A 23,259-nucleotide genomic window follows, 5' to 3' on the forward strand; every position below is an offset into this window, starting at 1 on the left:
CTTCCCCTTAAGATAGCAAGATGCAGTCTCCCATCCTCCCACATCCAAGATTAGAGGATGGGTGAAAACTTCCTCTGCTATTGGATCTTTCTGAGTTACGTGTTCATCCCAGAACCAATCTTTGTGAACAGCTGGATGGTACAGGCTAAGTTAATCAGAATCTACCTCTGTTGCTGGGAATGAGGTCAGTTCCATTCAACCCTGTGGTTTGAAATGAAGGAGCAGTGTTTTCCTAAAGGGTATTCAAGTTGCTGTAATCTGGAAGGCGAATGGATACTGGGCAGCAAGTTTAGTTATCCACTATACTTCACACCTGTGTTTTAAAAGTAGCATGGGCTAGAATGAGAACTTTGTTCCAGTATATTAGTGTAAATAACTACTCTGGAAGAAACATACTCAACCAGGTTGATAGTTGTTGATAGTTGATAAACCTGTTGAAATCAGTTGTATTTATTCAAGAAAGCTCAGTGCACTAAAGATGGTAAAACATACATCAGATATTATTTCTTGGGGTGTTTTGAAGGAGCTTTATGATATATACATTTACTCATTCTGGAGGAGTAAAATAGGTGATAAGCTGCACAGAAGAAAATTAGAAGAAGCATACAACATCATGCCTGTAATTTATAGACTGGTCCTTACAGGGTACTGAGACCTCTAGCTAATACTTAATATAACACTCACTTCCTCCTACCTAAGTTTCTGATCTGCTTCATAGCCTAATTTACATTTTGGCAAATTAAAGCTATTCCCAGTTAAAAGAAATATAGCAGCTACAAAACTCAGAATATTGAGATTTTACTCATTTTTCACCAGATCTCACAGAGAAATAAATGGACCAAATGCATAAAGGGCGTAATTAATTACACTGGTAAAATTGAAATATGGACTATAATTTACAAATGATAAATTTAAAATTGTGTTTGTTTGAAGATCAAATATTTATAATGGTTTAAACATAAAAAGAATATCTTAATCTTTAAGAAACATTTCCTACATCAGATAGAAAAAGATTTGTATGTATATAACCTTTGGTGCATATAGACTTTTTAGTTTAAATTAAATTGAACTTTTTTGTCAAAGAGAATTTTGACATCAGGCTTGCTAGTAATGATGACTTCTTGACAAACTCTTGTAATAAAGATTAAATTATAATAGTAAACATTTCAAAGCACGAATTCTGCTTAGTACATAATTCCTAATGAGCATCATGTAAACACATCCAGAAAAAATTAATCATTTTAACACAAAGCAGATACATCAAATAATATCAAGTCTTGGGCTGTGAATCTTGAGTGTCTGTAACAGTATATTGTATTTTTTGGTTTCACTCGTTTCTAAAGCCCGTGAGAGAGTGAGTGCGACTGATTTTGTTACCCCTTCTGTTTCCACTGGGAAATATAGCATCTGGCCTAGAGATGCTATAATCAATACCAGGTGTTAAATAGGATTGTCAGATTGGAAATTACAACATTCGCACCTAATATGGGGTATACAGTTTGTTGAACTGGACAGGCCTAAACCTAGGAAATAGTTCCAAAATGTAATTATACAATGACATGTAACAATTAATCAAAAGTTATTAAGAGATTAGATACTGAGTTCTCATCACAAGGAGAATAAAATTATTTTCTAATATCTATTTGAGATGATGGATGTTAACTAAACATTGTAGTAATCATATCACCATATATGTAAATCAAACTTTCATTCTATACACCTTAAACCTTAAGCAGTGATGTGTGTCAGATATTTCTCAATAAGACCAAAAAAATCAAAATTGAAATTAGTAGTAAAAATGTTTAAACCTTTCTCTACATTAAGCCAGGGGATGTTCTCTCACTGCACACATACACACACACACGTATATAATAAATTATGGCATATTTGACAAAAAATTCAGTCTCAAAGTAACTTTGGAACTTTATTCTCCCAAGATGCATAGTAGATTCATTCTAAAATGTGTGATATTTTTAATAGAGTTGAAACTAAATTGTGGTACATTGAGAAGTGGGACATTTGGCTATCTCTATGAATTTAGAACATAAATGGAATGTGAAAAGGACTTGAAATGGACATATTTTAAAAACTTGCAATCCCTTTTTTCCCATATGTTGACACTTATACCCAAAATCTGGGATTGAGCATCTTGTAAATATCTTTACAAGGCATTCTTTATTCACAGTTTAAGCACATGGATGTATTATTCATAGGGAAATGGAAAAAAAAACACAGAATCTCAGTGAACAGATGAAAAAAAAATACCCATCATAGTTATAGAAAAGATAAGTAGAGGGCTCTACAGTTTTGTGTACATATTTATCATATCATATCATTATCAATATCATCATCATATCCTCAATATCAATGTCATCATCATTTTTAAAAAGTACTACTTGAATTTGGTGACAAATACCTAAGATTTCTTAACTGTTTCAGAGTACAGTCCATAATGATAGTGAATTCAGGCTTACTGTTTAGGACATTAATTTTCTGCCTGCTGAAGCAAGCCTCCATTTTACAGCAAGAATGCCCTAAAAATGCAGAAAATGCTAAGCTAGAAAAAATACTGGAATGATTTATAGCAAAATTAATGCATGCCATCAGTCTCTTGGGCTGTGAAAGACATCTCATTGGCTGCCTAAGTACTAGATTTATGCAGTTTCTCTTCATGGTTTGCTCATCTATACTGTTTAGGATGAGATATTTTAAAGCAGAATAGCTATCAGTGGTGGTATGCATTATCTCTTCACCTTACATTTCAGTTACTGAATGGATCCGCATGTGCATTTCTACTGTCAAAGACAGAATAATTTAAGTTTACCCATCACAGCAGCACATCTCTTACAAAATTAATACCATGGTCACAATGCCCTAGATACACATACTGGAATATTTTCATGAGTAAACCCTGGATGGTGTTCTGTAGTGACAAGAAATGTACATTTTTTGCATATGTAGTTTCATGTCTTTCCATTGTTCAGTACAGGATTCATTACATTAGAACAATTATTCTGTTTCATCACTGTATCAAAGTGTAGTCACAAAATGCTTCTGAGTTTATTGTGAGCCTAATGGCTGGTCCACCACTGCATTAGGAGGTTTAGCTGAGAGGCAGATGATAGTAACAACACCTGTGACAGCTATTGTTTCCTCTAATAGGTAATAGAGTTTGACGATGGATCTGGATCAGTTCTCAGAATACAGCCCTTACGGACTCCACGTGATGAGGCCATTTATGAATGTGTGGCCTCGAATAACGTGGGAGAAATAAGTGTGTCCACCAGACTCACAGTTTTACGTGGTAAGTATTAAAGTACAAGGCTGCTGCTTGTGTCACTGTTGAAATTCTGAACCCCAGGTATTCTTTTGTAGGATCATTGAAAAGACTAGCATTGTCATGACACTTAATCGGGAAATATATTGAAGTCAAATACTTGTTAGGGTCAGACTTTAAATAGACAGTGGGTGCTTTCTCTCATAAGACTTAAAAATTGCTAGTCAGGGAGAGGAAAAAAAAAATGAAGAAGTACTGATTTCAAATGCCAGATACCATTTTGATTTTTGGTAAAGAACCTCGAAAGCAAGCAGGTTATGTTACTCTTTTGCATGTTAACTTCACTCCTGTGTGGATTTTTCATGTATAGGTCAGCAACTAGTTTTGCAAATTACCAAAGCTGACATTGATGCTTATAAAATTAAAGGGATATCTTCTACCTAAAGATGATTTGTTATTAATGAGAAGAATCAAGAATGACAAATATACCTTTCTTATGTCAAAAAACTAGTTTTCTTCATGATTTTATATTTCTTGAACTAATATCTGTTGGTGCAAAGGGATTAGAAACAGTGTATATACCTTCTGTGTTTCCAGCTATGTGGCTTATGCAGTTTGTCCAAAGCATGGGATGATTTGCCAGATATTTAGTACAGTGTGTCTGCTTTCAAGACTTCCTTTAGAATGACAGTGGAACAGAAGAAAGGCTAGTGATGAATAATATTCTGTTGTATAAAATACATATAATTTGGTCTTCTGCATAGAGATAAGGACATTGCCTAATTGGGTTTCAGCTATAGTTGATATTTCTAGATGAATTCTTCTGTGCCTTTGTTTCTTACTTTCTCATACAAACCTGCATTTGTTCATTTGTTTCCTTTGTATTGCTTTGAAATTCACTTTGTGTGATTCCACAATTTAGGAGAATAGCCTTCAGATGAGAATTAGAAGAGATTATAATTAAATAACTTTAGAGAAGCATATATAGATTAAGAACATTTCTCCTCCATTCTGTCTCCCCCAGCTTTGAGGGATATATTTTCTTTGTATGTTTAATGAAACCAAAAACATTTCCTTTAAGATCTACTTAGTACCAGAATTAATCAGTCAATCTGTGAAGCCTAGAAAAGAAGATTTACGTATATATCCTAAAATGCGTTTTAAGTAATAGAAACGTCTTACTAAATCTTAGGGGAAATATTGACCAAAAATCCCATGGACGGAGGAGCCTGGTATGCTGCAGTCCATGGGGTCGCTAAGAGTCAGACACGACTGAGCGACTTCACTTTCACTTTTCCTGTTGATGCACTGGAGAAGGCAATGGCAACCCACTCCAGTATTCTTGCCTGGAGAATCCCAGGGATGCCGGAGCCTGGTGGGCTGCCGTCTATGGGGTCGCACAGAGTCGGACACCGCTCAAGTGACTTAGCAGCAGTAGCAGATAAAGATCTTTGAATTTTGTATAACAGAATGCTGCTTAAACACAAGCAAGTCAGGTGTGAGGTACATTTCTTGTCATTATGACAAGCTATGTTCATATAGAATGTTCTCTGTCCCTCTATAAACACACAGAGATGTTGATAAAATATTTGAAAATAAAATTAAATGCATGGTTAGGCTTATAAACAAGAAAGGTATTTCCAGGTACTGAAAAAAAAGAGAGAACCTCCAGATAAAAGACAATTTGTAATCTTGCAAACCAAGATAATAGCCAAATGGACTATGTGATACAGGGCTGGTGAATTAACTCTCCAATATGACACAGCTCTATATCAAATAGGATGGTGGGAAGAAGAGCTAGATCAGCTTTCTGTAAGAATTCTAGCACTATTTCTGTAGTACAATACTTTAGAACTCAGCAGCTAATGAAAAAGCTGGTTAGAAACAGTGAATCCCATGGAGTATGGAGCATGCAGCCATGTAAGGATCCACCCCATTAGAGATGCCACCGCAGTCCAGGACATACAATCCCAGATAAGGTCATTTATTCACAGACGGGCTCATTGGTATCCATTCTAATATAACGTGAATGCCAGTTCCAACACACGAGAGCCAGGAAGCCCAACTGGTGAGAGTAGAAGTTATAGTCTGTGAAGTGCAGATAATTGAACTCTATGAATGGGTTCTAAAAGAAATGAATTTTAAACATTTGTAAGGGTAAAGAAAAGAGTAAAATCTGTTAGGTAAAATAAGACATTAGGGAAAAAAAGAGCAGTTAGGAGAATCTAGATTTTGGAGTTAAAAGGAATCTTGAAGAGTATGTCTATATGTACTGTAATATGTACTAAAATATAAGTATATGTGCACATACTTGTGTATGTTCACTTAAATTTAGGTGAAAGGCCTAAAGACTGTTGAGTAATTTGGAAGGAATATTCATATGGGAAGCAAAACCAGATTGATTTGTTGGTCTTTTAAAATTTTGATCTTCTCTTATTCACATAGTTTATAACTAGTGCTATCATGTAGAAAATGTATTACGAAGATGTGGTCAAGTAAAGTTTATTAGAAACTTTTTTGAATGTTTTCACCTTCTGAGTTTCCTGAACAAACCCCTTAAAAGGAAGCAATGACAGTTGTTTGGTTTGACTGAATCTTTATGTGTTTAATGAAGACATTAATACAAAATTGGAGGAAACTATCTCTTGACATAGGCATACACGTGGGTTTATATTGTCCTTCCTTCTAGCTGATTGGGGTCCTCCCATCTCATCTGTTTTTATCCAGCTAGCTCCCCATAAAGCAAATGCGTTTGAAATTTTAGTGTGATCTTAACTTTCTTTGTGAATATCTGTCATATATAAGTACATTTGTATGAAAATTTATGATTCTAGTAAAGTACTTAAACCTTATTTTTTTAAGATTATTTTTAGCAATTTGGAAATGTTTCATGAGAAAAACTCAAAGATATTTTGGATAATGAAAAAGTAGTCTAAACATAACCTTAAAATAGAATATTTTCATGTATCCTTACAGGATGAAATAAGTGGGCTTGGGAAGTACCTTTGTTTCTTAGAGTTGCCTCTTTGTTTAAAGTTTCTAAATAACTATTGGTAATCTTATTAGTAACAGTCTTTAAAAATATTCCAGTTGGTTAACTGCATTTCTAGACTATGAACATTGTAAACAGTTAATTAGATGAGCATGAGGAGTTTTATCCTATAGTTGATGGGCTCTATTCCCATTTTAAGTTTACTTTCCCTTGAAAATCACATTGGCAGATACCCAAGCTCTCTGCTCTGCAGTGGATGGAAACTGCTTTGCACTTTTTATCCATTGCCCCTTGTCTGATGCCCGTTTTGTCCACATGGGTCATTTACTTTTTACCCACTTTGCTGACAGTGCCAAAAATGTGCCAGCTGTCGTGAAGGGTTTTGTCTAAGTTGACTGGATGGAGATCACTAATTTATTTCACAGAGGCTACTAGAGGGCCTGATTAATTGGAGATTTAGTCATCTGACCTGTGCAACTAATGCAGAAGACATTGAAATAATACTCTGACCGCTCATGTGTATTGATGGGAGTATTTCAGGGAAAACTTGCCTTGTGTAGCTCATTTCAAATTACCCTCATGCTGAAAAACTGTTTTCATAAGGAAGGATATGCCCGCGCCCCCCCCCCCACCCCTGCCCCCAAAATGAGATGTTTGAGCAACTACCATTTATATGGGTAGACTGCAGTTCATAGAAGTAGTGAATGTGGTATTTATAGACTCCAGGTCATTTATTGATTTATTTTGGTTGCCTTGCCTGTGGATACATAGGCAAATACCATCTCTCTAGTTCTGTAGCACTTTAGGGGGCTGAGCATAGCTGTCGTACATGTTTCCATCCTATGCAGAACTTTAAGTGGAGGCCTCACATCTCACTGAGAGGTTATTAAGTGCCGAGCCTTGCCTAAGAGTGGGATTCTGCTGAGGACTTTGGATTTGATATTAGACTCCAGTGAAGGGCAAAGTATAGGACCAGAGAAGGTGTTTTAAGAAGAGTGATTATCATCCAGATGGAATTGGTACGTTCTGAATCTTTGGTTCACAGGCCACCATTTCTTCCTGCCCAAAGATATCAAGGGGAAATCTTGTAAATTTGAGTAATGATAACCAGAGATGAAAATGTTCTCTCAGATACATCTTATCAGCCACTGGTCAGAGAAAATGAGTTATCACCATCCATAGACTTTTCTTTCCTATAAGAATCCAGGATCATATGCCTGTTTTAGGCAAATAGAAAGACATCAAGAATCCTTTTTTTTTCTTGCTCACATAGCTCCTCTTCTCTAAGATAAAGTTCTAGAAAAATTTAATCAACTCTGTGTGACTAAATATCATGTTAGTTGATTTAGATTTTTTAAATGCTGGGCTGGAGGAAGCGCAAGGTGGAATCAAGATTGCCAGGAGAAATATCAATAACCTCAGATATGCAGATGACACCACCCTTATGGCAGAAAGTGGAGAAGAACTAAAGAGCCTCTTGATGAAAGTGAAAGAGGAGAGTGAAAAAGTTGGCTTAAAGCTCAACATTCAGAAAACTAAGATCATGGCATCCGGTCCCATCAATTCATGGCAAATAGATGGGGAAACAGTGTCAGACTTTATTTTTTTGGGCTCCAAAATCACTACTGATGGTGATTGCAGCCATGAAATTAAAAGACGCTTACTCCTTGGAAGGAAAGTTATGACCAGCCTAGACAGCATATTGAAAAGCAGAGACATTACTTTGTCCACAAAGGTCCGTCTAGTCAAGTCTATGGTTTTTCCAGTAGTCATGTATGGATGTGAGAGTTGGACTATAAAGAAAGCTGAGTGCATAAGAATTGATGCTTCTGAACTGTGGTGTTGGGGAAGACTCTTGAGAGTCCCTTGGACTGCAAGGAGATCCAACCAGTCCATCCTAAAGGAGATCAGTCCTGAATATTCATTGGAAGGACTGATGTTGAAGCTGAAACTCCAGTACTTTGGCCACCTCATGCGAAGAGCTGATTCATTTGAAAAGACCCTGATGCTGGGAAAGATTGAGGGCAGGAGGAGAAGGGGACGACAGAGGACGAGATGGTTGGATGGCATCACTGACTTAATTGACATGAGTTTGGGTAAACTCCGGCAGTTGGTGATGATCAGGGAGGCCTGGCGTGCTGTGGTTCATGGGGTCGCAAAGAATCGGACACAATTGAGCGACTGAACTGAACTGAAACTGAAATGTAGTAATCAGAAAATGCACATTTTATCATCCAAAACTTCATGTACTGTGTCAGTTTTCTAAATTTAGTGGATTATTTTCTGAGACTTGCCCATCTTGAAATAGCACTGCTCCTCAAACCACAGCCAGCACTACTACAACCAAACAGGATGTATGTGTGCTCAGTCATGTCCAACTCTTTGCGACCCCCTGGTCTGTGGCCCACCAGGCTTCTCTGTCCATAGGATTTCCCAGGCAAGAATACTGGAATGGATTGCCATTTCCTACTCCAGGGTATCTTCCTAACCCAAGGATCGAACCTGAGTCTCTTGCCTCTCTTGCATTGGCAGGTGGATTCTTTACCCCTGCACCGCCTGGGAAGCCCCACAACAAAACAGGGCATGATATATAAGATTGTTACTACTAGCTTGTTCCAAGATTACACACTAAGTAAACTTATTGTCTACAAAAAGTTAGCTGACAAAATATAAGACAATTGAGTTGCTTAGTTTTACAGACATATTTTATGAAGTGACACTTAACATTTGAGGATCTGCACCGCGTTAGTGCATCATGGTTTATGAATGATCACCTTCAAGGCATAAGATAATACCCAAAGTCCCCAAGTTCAGGTCTCAAATAATTTGGGTCCCAACTCCGGCTCTGTCCCAGAATTAGTGTGACATCTTGAGCAAACTCATTAACCTTTCTGTACTTGTGCTCATTTATTTATCTTGATGTCATGTGCATGGGGAAGGCATTGAATTGGTGATCTCTCAGATCTCTGCTCTCTGGCTTTCTAGGTTTCAGTGGTATCCCTTTTTCAGTAAGTCAGTTCTTGCAAGATGGCAAAAATATGCTCCCTGAAGGTGACTGTTACTGATATAGTAAAACACACAGCTAGCATTTGGGTGAGACAGAAAAGGCATTTCATTGGGAAATGGAGAGAAATGTTTGCATAATATGTCTGTTTCAAAAAAAAAAATGTAAGCTATTATAGCAGTTAAAAAAAAAAAAAAAACAGCTTTACCATCTTTCAGGGAGAAGGCAGTCGACTCTCTCTGCCATTGTTATACTACCCTGTGATCAGAATTAGCATGTTCATTACAGTTTCATTTTATTAATGCCTCTTTTTGAAGATGAACACAGTTGTCCCCGCTGTGAAAATGGTACTTTGCCGTGTATGTTAGAAAGTGGTCTCGGCTGGGGATCCAGGCTAGAAACATTAAAGAACAAAGCACAGCTGCTTGACTGTCACACAAAAAGATTTTTATGAAAGACTGAAACAAAAGGAAGGACGGCCAACACAGAGCAGACTTGCTGACAATTATGGTACCAAGTGAAGATTATTTGAAAATGTTTATAAAATAGTCTTGTACTTGGAATAAATTGATACAACGTTATAAAGCCTTCCCGACTACTGCATTTCCTGGCTGAAAAGAGATGCAGAGCCATAAAAGTAAACAGAAACTTCTGACTCTCAGGAGTACTTACAAAGAACTGTTCTTTACATATCGTATCGGTATGTATCAGTGTTGACGAAGGCAGGGCCCGCATGAACGCTTCCGTGATGACTCTAGGACTGAGAGACATTAAACCTGATAATATCTTGGAGAAAGTGCGTGTGTGAGCTGAAGATATTCACGTTTCCTTGTGATCAGTCTTTTATGGATCTTCCTGTTGGAGATGCATGTTGCTTTCTTTTAATCATTATCATTTGTTTTTCCCTGTCGGGCTTATGTCTTAAAAGGTCTCAGAGAGAATGGGTGCACTTGTGAATTGTTGCATTTATGTGAGAGCAAGTTTATACTTTTGGCTTTATATTATATTATTTAAGATAATCTAAAAATGAATATTGAGTCATGTGAGCATTTGCTGTTGATTGATTGGTTGATGGAGATGTGGAAATGTCGAGTTGAAAGGGAGTTTGGTGAACCGAAGAGAATCACTTAACGTTTGATGGAAGAAATCAAGGTTTAGAGAGTTTGAAATGATTTTTTTCTTGGCTAGACAGCTAAGATTTCCTTTGGCTTTTACCCAGTCAGAAATAATCCCTGCTTGATTATGTTGTGACAGTGTATTCCAGCCCTTCAGATATTCCCTTTTGAGAAGTAAGAAGACAATTCACATTGTCCAGGAAGAACTGTGTTCTTCCAGCTCACCCGTCACAGACAAGCAGATATGAATGCAAATAGTGCTAAACATTCTATGGATGTGTGAAGTGGGGAAACTCCACTTTGATGATGCGTAATGCGGAGGAGGTCTCTGAGCTGGGGCTTGAAAACTATGTATCAGGCAGAGCTATTATGAGAGACTGTTAGGGATAAAGTTTCATTAGCATGCTTGCATGCATAAGAAATTGCTAAATATTTGATGGTGATGGTGGGTGGTATATTAGGGTTCTCCAGAGAAACAGAACCAGTGTTAAGTGATGCATATTTATACTTACTTTGTTTATATATGTAAAGAGATTTATTATATTGCATTGGCTCATACTATTAAGAAGGCTGGAGAAGGAAATGCTAACCCACTTCAGTATTCTTGCCTGAAGAATCCCACAAACAGAAGAGCCTGGCTGGGTACAGTCCACAGGGTCTCACAGAGTCGGATACAACTGAGCAACTAAACAACAACATTACGGAGGCTGACAACTCCTGAGATCTGCAAGTTGAGTCAACAAGCTGGAGGTCCAGGAAAGCTGATGGTATAGTTTGAATGCCAACAGGCTTGCGACCCAGGAAGAGCTGATGTTTCCCCTTTGAGACTGCTGCTGCTGCTAAGTCGCTTCAGTCGTGTCCAACTCTGTGCGACCCCATAGACCACAGCCCACCAGGCTCCACCGTCCCTGGGATTCTCCAGGCAAGAACACTGGAGTGGGTTGCCATTTCCTTCTCCAGTGCACGAAAAGTGAAAGAGAAGTCGCTGAGTCGTGTCCGACTCTTAGCGACCCCGTGGACTGCAGCCCACCAGGCTCCTCCATCCATGGGATTTTCCAGGCAAGAGTACTGGAGTGGGGTGCCATTGCCATTTGAGACTGAAGGCAGGAATATGCCAGGATCCCAGTTTTAAGGTTGTTATGTAGGAGGAATTCTCTTACGTAGGAAAGGGTCATTCTTTTTGTTCTGTTCAGACCTTCAACTGATTGGATGAGGTCCACTCACATTAGGGAAGCCAATCTGCTTTACTGGGTCTTTTGATTTAAATGTTAATCTTATCGCAAAACACTCATATGGTAACACCCAAATAAGATTTCACAAAATGTCTGGGCACCTTGTGGCCCAGTCAAGTTGATACATGAAATAAACCATCTCAGGTCAGTATAAACAATAGTAGCTCAGAGTAGAGTAGAAGTTAAAAGGGTAGTAGTAGAAGAAAATGGGACTGGGACATACTTCATTGGCCAAAGAGATTAAGCTACGAAAGTGAGAAATCATGCGACTAAGTTAATATAAGGTCATCTCTACATGAGTTGAAATTTCCAGAGGTTTGCTAAAATACTTAAAGTAGCATACCAAACAATTCATGTTCCTTTATACATAATTGATGTTTATATCAGTACTTTAAGACTGAACATTTGGTTGTCTTTCACTGATAAAATTTGAACAATTTTTAAAAATTCAATTTTCTGGTTTTCAAAATTAGTTTTATTTTAAGCTACTAATTAAGATGTAGTTTTCAGAGTTGTGCATGCATAATTTATTGGGATTTAGGGCATAGATATACCAAATGCCTCATCTAAGATTTAATTATCAAAATCCTAATTATGTACCTCCTTAGAACAGCAAGTGGCTTATTTTATCTTATTAAAAAAACAATGACTTGTGAATTAATGCCACATTAAACACAAATATGATGACATACATTCAAGTGTTCTTAATATATTTTATTAAAGATAGTAAGAAAATTTAAATTCTGCCTTATGTGTGATTTTTCTAAATGACCTTGTGTTTTAATTAATATCTCAAAACCTTCCATGCTTTTATTTTTGTATCTTTAACATTTATTCTTGATTTTTAATGTTTATAGTTGCATTAAATATGCATATATTGTTTACACACAGTGGATTTCTTTTTTAACTAATAGATTTTGACCATATTATTGCATATTAATTTTTTTTTTTCTCACATGCCTGATGGTATGTGTGTGTTCAGGTAATAAAATTTGATCTCAGTTTGAGTTTTTCTAGAAGAGATACTACACTTTTCAGAATGTAACACCAAAAGAGTTTAAAAGAGTGAAATTGCCTCGTGAATGAGACTAGCAAATCAGTATTACAGTTTTCAGATATTTTCTATACTTCTAAGTTGATATTAATACTTCTTTTTGTATATTTGTTTAATTCCATGGGCAACCACAGATGGATCATTTACCAGACAACTAGAATATTAAATATGGTAGAAAAGTATAAGCTCATAAAAACTTGATAGCTTTTAGTATCTGTGATTATTATTTATCAATATTTATACCTTGTATAGTTAAACTAAAGACTCTGGGAAATACACACACACACACACACTCATACTCATATGTATATTGTACATGGCATATAATGTGGTGTGTGTCTGACCTATTTGCTTTGTAGTACTTTGCACTATATGAAATTATATTCTTTATTTCTTGAAACTTTCCTTTCATGTGCCCCTCTTCCGTTTGCATTGTAGCTCCATTATATTTTTCTCTGGCCTAGAAATGTTCCTAGCATTTACTGGGCATTCAACAAATATTTGTGGGATGAATGTATACTATAAAGAAGAATATATAAATATGGTTATATAAATACATGCAATGTACTAAGAGACCATTTGGGCAGGAATTAATGTCACTTTACATATAATGGACAAAAGTGATCATCATTTCATTAGTCATTATAAGATGGAGAGTGTGATTGAGAACCAGAAAACCAAGGCAAATGGAATAAGCACTACAAAGAGAAAGCGTGAAATAGAGGGATTCACAAAGGAAAGAGAATGCTCTTCATAGGCCAGATAGACATGGGTTCATATCAGTAGTCCACTGTTTCTGACTGTATGGGTTTAGACATATTAACTTATGTCTAAACTTGAAGCTCCTCATCTTTAGAGTGGAGGATGATCCTAACTACCTGTAAGGGTTATTTTTAGAAATTAATCACAGATACGAGTAGAACATGTGGCGCAGTGACTCAGATACAACAATTGCTTCCTTCTCCATTATCCCTCTGAAGCTGAACTCTTTGCTATGGGCCTTTCATCCACTGCTGAACCCTCAGTATCTGGAATAGTCCCTGGCTATGATGGTGGCAGAGAGGATAGGGTCGACAATTCTGGAAATGAGGTTTCTGGTACCTTATAAAACATTGCTTAGCCCAAAGGCCTGAGCATCAGCTTTCCACATGGAAATAAGCTAGTATAAGACTCTGAAAAATATATATGCATTACCAAGTTATTTGGAACAACTAAAGATTGTATATTGGTACAATGCTCTCTAATATGCAACACCTAAGAATTTGAACTTCTTTTTTTCCCCCTTCATACATTTGTGCTTAATTTTGTGTTAACACACATCCTTATAGTCTTCAGAATTCTTTCATACATTTGTGCTTAATTTTGTGTTAACACACATCCTTATAGTCTTCAGAATTCTTTCATGTTGGGACCCAGCAGTCAATTGCTTGGACTTCCTAGGTCAAACTAGAGTCATACTTGAAACAGGATTTCTGTTCCTTTACATCTGAATTTGGAGAAGGCAATGACACCCCACTCCAGTACTCTTGCCTGGAGAATCCCATGGACGGAGGAGCCGGGTAGGCTACAGCCCATGGGGTCGCTAAGAGTCGGACACGACTGAGCGACTTCACTTTCACTTTTCCCTTTCATGCACTGGAGAAGGAAATGGCAACCCACTCCAGTATTCTTGCCTGGAGAATCCCAGGGACGGCGGAGCCTGGTGGGCTGCCGTCTATGGGGTCGCACAGAGTCGGTCACGACTGAGGCGACTTGGCAGCACATCTGGATTATGGCAGGTCACAGAATAGAGAAAAATTATTAATTTCTTAAACATCTATGAAAATTAAGCATCATTAGTTATACATTTTAGAAGCAAGAAAATCATACTTCGTTTCAAAATTTAAAGAGGTAATAGAAAATAATTTTTTCCCTTCTAATTTTTTTTGCTGATACCTTTTTTGTAAGAAGTGATAAAAGGTGTGGTTACAGGTTCAGATTCTACCAACAGACTTCTGAGTTCAGACCCTGACTCCACTATTTGCCCTGTGGTTTTGCTCACATTTCTCTTAAGCTTCAGCTTCTTTGTTTGTCACATAGAGATAATAAGGCCTATTGCCTAAACTTGAGAGGGTAATTCTAGGAGATGATCCACATAAAGCTTTTAGCAAAGTGCCAGGCATCCAGTTAACGTTAAGTCTTTATGGAGGATATGATTCGTCTCACCAATGATTACTACTGATAATGCTACAGGTATCAATAATTAATTTGAAATTATTTTAATTAAAGAGCACTACCCTATTAGTAAAGTAGAATTTTCGGGCACAGGCAAAACCATCTCTGTACAGCTAGAAAAACACATACTTTATAGTTATTAAGTTGTGCTGCTTTGTCCACCAATAATCCTTTGGTCCAGATGCACATGCCACCAATTGCCTGCTGTGGTTCCAAAAATTATTGGGTTGGCCAAAAAGTTCGTTTGGGTTTTTCTGTAAGATATTACAGAATATTTAGTAGTTAAAATTTGAATGTTATCCTGACAGAAGTGATTGAGGAGTGTACTTAAGAGAACATGGGAGGAAACTTTTCTTTTATCCTAAACAGAGTTTTCTCTCCATTCTTAGACTAGAAGTGTCATATAGGCAGGACTTTGTTCTGCTCAAGATTGAGCACTCAGCATAATGTTTGACATGCTGTAAGTTTTCAGTAAATATTTGTTGATTGAGTGAGCAAATGACAAGTTTGACAAAGGTGTTTCCTAATATTTTTTCTTTCAGAGCTATTTCATTTAAGGTTTTATTTTTAAAAATCAGAAACAACAGTATATATTGCTTGCACATTTAGGATAAGCACACAGTTGCTGAGAAGCCATTTGTATTAATTCATGAATTTATTCATTTGATAATATGGTTCTCTATGCCAGAGATTGTGCCAAACGTTGGGAATATAAAGGTGGAAAAGACATTATCACCACCTGCCTTCAAGAAAGCTACAGTCTCTGCTTGACTAGAGACTGCAATTTTGGTTAAAATGATAAGGCACTTATACATATATACTGTAGTTGGAGATAATGAAGTCTATTTTTAGAGGTGTGCTCACAGTAATTCAGCTTATATCTTTTTAAGTTACTGCTTGCATAAGAACTAATGTCGCCTTGAGTATTCCATCACTGTGACAGTAAGGTCTTGAAACGTAAAATGTGTTTGACATATGAAGCCTCAACTGACAGAAAAATTAAACTTGCCTTTTTTTCCTGATGAGTAAAATTGTTCTGAGGAAAAATTTTATTTGTGGAAAGATTTCGGATATACTTTGCTTGGGTTTTGAGAAAATTGGTGCAATAAAAACACTTAAATAATTAGCTTGAAAGTAATATTCCCATTTGTTTCTCTCCCAGCTAATAGTAAGAGGAGTTTTTATTACTGCACCATTTTATATGACTGCTTTTTGCTCTGTGTTGAGATGACAAAAGAATACCTAATTAGGAAATGATTTTAACATGTGCTAATAAAATACCTTAAAATATCATCTTCCTCGGAAAACTTCCTTCAACAAAATTGATTTTCATAAAAAAATATTTATGTATTGAAAAATGGAAGTTTAGGTGTATTTACCCGTGAGGAAAATCCATTAGCGTATACTTCAAAATAGGAACATTCTTAGACATGTTACTTCCTAAGGCCTAACAGCTTGGATTAAAGCCCTGTACCCTTTAGAACCTTCTGTTTACACTTGAGTTTTATGAATGTCAATATATCTTATGATGGTAGATACGAATTTCCAGGTATTGCCAAGCCTGTTATAAACTTACATCCAATACCACAGCTGACTTACTGGGGATTCCATTAATCTTTGTTGAATATATATTAATAAAGTTAACACTTTTCCACTCACCAGCACATAGAATTCTCTCATCTCAGCTTATCAACATATAAATCATTGCCAAGAAGGAAGAGTTCACCCGTACTTAAATTATTCTTTACAGTAATTTACGATAAACTGGCTATACAGAGCCAAGGAGGACATTAAATGTTGCCCAGTAAGACTAGGGTTTGGCTAGTCCTGACTTAATTTCCTATCAACATGTTTACAATATGACTATGCTAGATTAAAAGCAAACAAGAAAAATGTTGATATAATATGTTTTAAACAAGCCTGGCCAACTGAATGCAAACAGCGTTTATTAAGCCTAGAGGCCCTCCTTCTTGGGTCTTCCAGGGATGACTCTTTGGTCAAAGGCCCTCCCCAAACCATCACTGTGTTCTGGTGCCAGAAAACCTCTTGGGGAATGGTGGAGGGGAAGTCATCTGATATGGACTTGAGGTAGAAACATAGGTTTACCCTAGAGCAAAAGATGCTTCACTGTCAAGTCCCTTACTTCCACAGTGCCTACCAAAGTCCTGGGAGGGCCTAAAACGATGTTCAGTTGATTGTGTGTTTTTTCCTAAATTTGCAAAAGTAGTATTTTTGTGTTTGTTTTCATAAAGTAGACCTCTAAAACATCCTAAGTTTGAGATGTTACGGAACCTAGATCTACCACTAAGATAAAACTAAGATAAAGAGTCATATTTGATATATAATTGATAAAGAATATTAATTGAGGATGTAAGTCTAAGAGATGGGGACAAATGACTTTCCCAACTCACCCTCCATTGATCAACAGACTTTAAAAAACTTTGCCCAGTGTTTATAATTCCGAGTCTCTAATTTTATGGAGAATACCGTTGCTTTGTTTTAGTGTACTCATAGAGTAAACACAGACTACTGTCTCCATAGGAATGGTTGTACACGTCACAGAGGATTCTCCATCCCACCCCTGTTAATTGTGCTTAATCTGGTGATGGTTTTATTCTTCCATTCTGAAAGACCAATTTTTCTGTTGTTTCTCTTTCTATCTGAACAAGCAACACCAGTACCATCCCTGAAGCAAAATAGTCTTTTCTGCAAGTCACTGATGGATTCATCATTTTTATTTGAGTATAATTTAGTTATGAAGTTTAGAGTTATTATTTACCAAAATTCATCAGATGAATTTCTGAACTGATTCTCTGTGAGTGACACGTTGCCTTGTATGTCGAAGAAGAGACTAGGAGGAGGACTGGCATGGTGGAGGCTGCTTCTTTGAAGAGTTTTTCTGTAAAATGAATATTTACAAGATCTTGAAATTTCTTTTCTCACTGAGCAGATGTTACAGAACCTATTTGCATGCTCATGTTTCACAGAGAATTGGAAAAGCAAAATAATAAAAATAATGAAAGAGAAAAATTCCTGCACAATTAAGAATCACCAAACATGCAGCTCAGCTTGGGGGATGGGTAAAGCCCTCTGTGGGCTTCCTCTGTGGCACAGTGGTACAGAATCCACCTGCCAATGCAGGAGATGCAGGGAACATGGATTTGACCCCTGGGTCGGGAAGATCCCCTGGAGGAGAACGTGGCAACCCACTCCAATATTCTTGCCTGAAGAATCCTCATAGACAGAGCAGCCTGGCAGGCCACAGTCTATGGGGTCACAAAGAGTTCGACATGACTGAGCACTGACGAATGAGCACGTTCTCTCTGTGAGAGCCTGAGAGATCCTCAACCCTGAAGACAAGGCTGCTCAGTACTTGACTAACTTACTAAGAGAAGACCTATCTGTGCTGTGGAGGATCTACAGGTTCACAGGAGTCAGAGTTTAGAATTTGCTTGACGAAAATTTCATAGCTATTAAATGAGGTTGATTACCAAGTGCTCTGAGTACAAATCCTGTGCTGTATTCACTACTTCATGTTGCCCTCTGATGCTGTGCTGCAAAAGGCACAGTTGGATATAAAGTGACATGGAGAGTAGCAGGGATTGATGTTTTGGATCCCAAGTACAAGAATAGGACTGTGTAAAAAAAATGGCTTAATGGCAGCCAGTGGGACCACTGGATTGATAGTTTAGGGGGATTTTGTCATCAACCTTGAGTTCTCTTATCAGGGATAGAAAAAGAGCTGTGAGTACATTAAAGCATTGGATGGCATGGAATATAAAGGGCAGATGGTTATGAAAAAGGTGTTTATTTTAAGGAAGACTTAGCAATCTCCCAAAAGCTCACTAAAAGGGTGCTTCCCAGATGTTTTTCTGATGCAACCCCAGGAAGAGAGAAGGTCAGTGCTAGTCATTTTAGTCATGTTGGAACTGAGCTGGGTAACTGTTTATGACCCTGTGACTTTCTCTTTCAAACCTCTGTCTCATGGAGATTACCAGCACCCCTCACCCTCAATCTGATAATCTAACAAGAAAATAGTTCTCCTTCATTAAGAAAATTGGTCAAAGAATCTTTGATCACAATGCAGGACTTTGTACACAGTATATTTCTATGAAAATGAACAGTCTAGAGTCAGGTTTGTTTGTTCTTTTTGGATGTTGTCATTACTAAAATTGCTGAGTTAATTGGAAAGGACCAACTCCTTTATATATTTGGTCTTTATTTACTCTTTATCAGGGAATCAGGGGCAGGATAATCTCTTTTTCAGAGCTCAGATATCTTATCTTGGGAACATATCCCTTTGCTGTACCCCACAGAGGGTCATGGTGTGAAGCAAGTATTTGTTCATTGTCTGTCTTGAGTAGCAGTTGGTGGAAGCTTATAGTTAGGTCTTATTGTTGAGGAGGTGATTTTAAATTCTTATTTTAGGCAAAAGCATCTGCAATTTAAGACTGCAGAAAGCAGCAATGAGAAGATCCTCACAGTTCTACTCAGTTGGACAATTCTTCATTACGCTGACAGTTTAATTGGGTGTAAAAAGAAATGGCAATTTAAAATCAAGAGCTTTAAGTGGGATAACCTACCAGTTTCAGTGTTAAAAAAAAAATTAAAAAAAAAAAATCAGCAAGACTCAAAGAAGGCACATCTTTAGTTCTCTGGTTAGTTATTTCCTATTGAGTACGTTCTGTGCTAAAACTGCCCTATCAGATGTGTCTTTTAATGGCAACTTTTGCAAAAAAAAAATCTGAAAATGAAGAAACTGAATTGACCCTTTTATACATGTGGATAGATGTACATAGAAATACCTGTTTTTATAAAAGTTTATTCACTCAGTTTTATTATTTCAGTGTGCCCATGACTCTGCCTAATTTTCTAATTCAAAAGACTCAGATTTTTTTTGTCCTTTTAAACCAAAATGAATTTGGTATTGCTTATCTCATGAGGATAGGGGTTGTGTTTGACTTATCCATCCATGCTTGTAGCCCCAGCACCTGGACAGGAGAGGTTACAATGTGTTCAAATATTTGTTAAAATACTAGATCAGTAAATTTGACAATTTAGGATTGTCCAAGTGACATATCCAAGATTGACTTTAGCCTAGTAATCAAGACTAGAAATAAATGACCTCCATATTTTATGCTTTGTACATCCCTTTGATGAGAAGCCATTCGACATTTCTCCAAAATGATACTTCTATTCCTTCTCCTGAGAAGTGTAAGCAATTTCAATTGCCTCTCAGCTCACGAGATGGGTGTACCAGAGACCAGCCCTTATCAGAGATATGGGTAGACATTTTACTTCTTCTTTTCCCTTCTCCCATCTTTCCTCTCTCTATTTCTTCTTTCCAAAGGATTTTAGGTAATTGTTATTCAGTTCAGTTCAGATCAGTTCAGTCACGTCCGGCTCTTTGCAACCCCATGGTCTGCAGCACTCCAGGCTTCCCTGTCCATCACCGACTCCCGGAGCTTGCTCAGTCTCATGTCCATTGAGTCTGTGATGCCATCAGTGTGCATGATCCCTTCAGTTTTCATGACGTCACATGACATGTATGTTCCATGAATTCTCAGATGAAAATTTCTCTTATAAAGAGAGACTTAAAAATATTTTAAAACTATAAAATAGAAATAGACTCACAGACATAGAGATTAAACTTGTCGTTGTTAAGGGGGAGGGGTGGAGAGGGAGGGATGGACTGGGAATTGGGGATCAGTAGATGCAAACTATTACATTTAAGATGAATAAATAAAGTGGGTCTGCTGTGTAGCACAGGGAACTGTTTCCAGTCTTCTGGGATAAACCATAATGGAAGAGAATATTTTAAAAAAAGATTGTATATATGTTCATTTTAGATAAGTTATAGAAAGTAGAGTATGGTTGTGCTCATGTGGGTGTTTGAAAAATGTCATTTTATATACTGATTGTCCCCAGTTAGACTGTTACCAGTTAAATTACTTCTAAATAAGGAATTGACTATGTCTGTGCCAGTCACAGTTCTGGATGAGTTTCGGATTAGCTGGTAAAGATAGTCTTGGCAATACAGAAGACATAATCACTCCAGAAAGATTCATAGCACACCAAAATTGTTAGTAGATTTAGCCAGAGTGATTCAGAGCCCACAGCTCTAAGAATGAAACTGCCTAAACCCTCTCTAATAACATCAATAGTCTTTTATCTTGCACTTGAAAACTGGTTTTGGGTAGGAGGTATCCTTCGAAAAGAGGGTATTTTTACTTGAGAATATCAACTTTATGATTTAGGTTGGGTGTGTGACAGAAACAGTCCACAATCTTTTTTGATAAGAAACGATAAATTCTTCTCACATTTGCCGTCATTAATAATTCTGTTAACTGTAATATCTCATCTATGTTTATCATTCTTTTTTCAGTTTTCCATAGAGTCTGAAGTAGGGGGTCACTGGTTCAATTTTGAGATGCTCTATTTTTTAACACATTGGCTTTAAAATTCTGTGAAGATATGTTTGCTAGCAAACATGTAAGGCAAAGTATTAAATATTAAGTACAAAATGATGTTATGAAGATCACGTACTTGATGAAATTAAAAAATGAAATTTTACCTAGCTCATCTACCAGGTTATACTTTGGAAAGTTTTCTGACAGCTCAACACTTGTAGGTTTGAAGGGGGCAGTATTGTCTTTCTGACAAGGTCCTTGGCCTGTTGCAATTCAGTTGATTTATAGTTCTCATCCAGTACCCTTGGAAGCCTTAATTTTTCACATATTTAGAATGTTCAGACATGATATTTGACAGGCAAAAAGTTAATAATATATGTCACTACTAGATAAGTAATTTATTTTTATACCTTTGAAGTGCTTGAGTAAATGTTCTTTATAAAACATTTAGATTATTATTCATGAATTTTTCTTTAAACTTTTGGGAGAGTGCGTGAACAGCAGAACGTGAATTGTTTTAAATGGTATTAATTCATTCAAGATTATTTTCTTCATGGAAGTATGATCAAGACTGTGAATGTAGCACTGACTACTTAATATATATTAATATTTTATTGAAGCTGTAATGAGTATTGATTCCATAGTTGAAAACTATGGACAAGTCTCTAGAATGAGGTCAAGAAAGAAAAAAAATCATTATTTCCCTATAAAACTAATTTATTATTTAAGGCAAGCATTTTCTTCTCAAATTGATTTCTTTTTGGATGTGAAATTAGTTTTTTCCTAACTTTAAATTACAATAAATTTATTAAGTAGAAGACAGGAAAAGGCACTGAATGTATGTAGATGCCATGCTGGACTTTCTGTGTAGGAAATTCACTTAAGATGGTCTTGGTCTTATTAGATATTTTTACCCCTGAGGTTAGTCTGTTAAGCAGCATGGAATAATGCTTCTGAAAACATACAGACAAACTTTTACAACTGAGGAGTGACTCTTTTTCTAAAACATCATGAAAGTCCACTGTCTACACCTAAGGGGGATAAATGAAATGAAAGTAGACCTAATTTGGACAGCTCCTTCTTCATGTTTAAGTAGAAGTGATAGCTTTCTTTTTCAAAGTGAATACACTTGATTTTGCTTGAGGACTCAGTGTACTTACTATGGCCTCCTTGAAAACTTTGGGCCATAAGGTTTAATAGCATGCTCATCAAGCAACAGACTTGGAGGTATACTCTCTGAGCGGTGGGCTCCCACAGCTCCCATTAATGCTAATGGGAATTACACGTGTGTGTTGCGGAGAGCATAATATAGCCTTTGAAGTAGAAGTTGCTAATTGAGTGTTTTCTTCAGCTCTGCTCAACTTCAGTGGCTAAGCTGAGTTCAAGTAGTCTAAAATGTCTAAAATGTCATTCTCTCTAAGGCCAGCTGATTATCAAAGCAGACTGGCAGTGAAAGAGACAGCTTTAAAAAAAGAAAAAAAAAAAAACCAACCCTTTCTTTTTCTCAGAATGGACAAAGAATTAGCAGGTCAAACAAAAGAAGGAGTAAGAAGGATCCAAGGACGGACACTCCTTTCCTCTAAAGTGGCTTGAGCTGGGAAACCAGTTCCGAGAGTGAGAAAGAGGGCCTCTCCTTCAGGGGAGGTGCCTGCTCTTTGCGTGAGTTTTTTGTGAAATGTGAGGACTACTCAGAGCAGAGTATTATGCAGCTCTGCCTTGCACTTTGGCCTCCAGACAGCAGAGGAACTACTTGTTCCTGTAAGCAATTTGATGAATGTAGGGACATCCTCGATGTCCATGATCCCACATTTCCAGGCTCCTTGTCTCCCCTCTTTTCCTTCGCATAAACTCCTTTGCAGGAGTTGTCTTTGTAAGGATAGTCTTTGTAGACTTCTACATTGTTGGCTTCTATAAAAAGAGAGAGAAATGGAATTGACTTGCATGTATTAAAACATTTAATT

The 23,259-nt window shown here is 37.0% G+C and overlaps 1 protein-coding gene across 17 annotated transcripts in view; it reads left to right on the plus strand.

Annotated features, from left to right (window-relative positions):
• Positions 1-23,259, plus strand: part of PTPRD (protein tyrosine phosphatase receptor type D) — a 1,686,434-nt gene that overhangs the window by 1,351,492 nt on the left and 311,683 nt on the right. For all 17 annotated transcript variants that reach the window (XM_081500246.1, XM_081500327.1, XM_081500294.1 and 14 more), the window contains one exon: positions 3,163-3,304. In XM_081500246.1, the coding sequence (XP_081356372.1) occupies positions 3,163-3,304 (142 nt within the window). The remainder of the gene's footprint in view (positions 1-3,162; positions 3,305-23,259) is intronic.

Source organism: Giraffa tippelskirchi, chromosome 1 (assembly GCF_054371585.1).
Source record: "Giraffa tippelskirchi isolate mGirTip1 chromosome 1, T2T-mGirTip1v1.2.pri, whole genome shotgun sequence".
In the NCBI taxonomy this organism is placed as follows: Eukaryota; Metazoa; Chordata; class Mammalia; order Artiodactyla; family Giraffidae; genus Giraffa; species Giraffa tippelskirchi.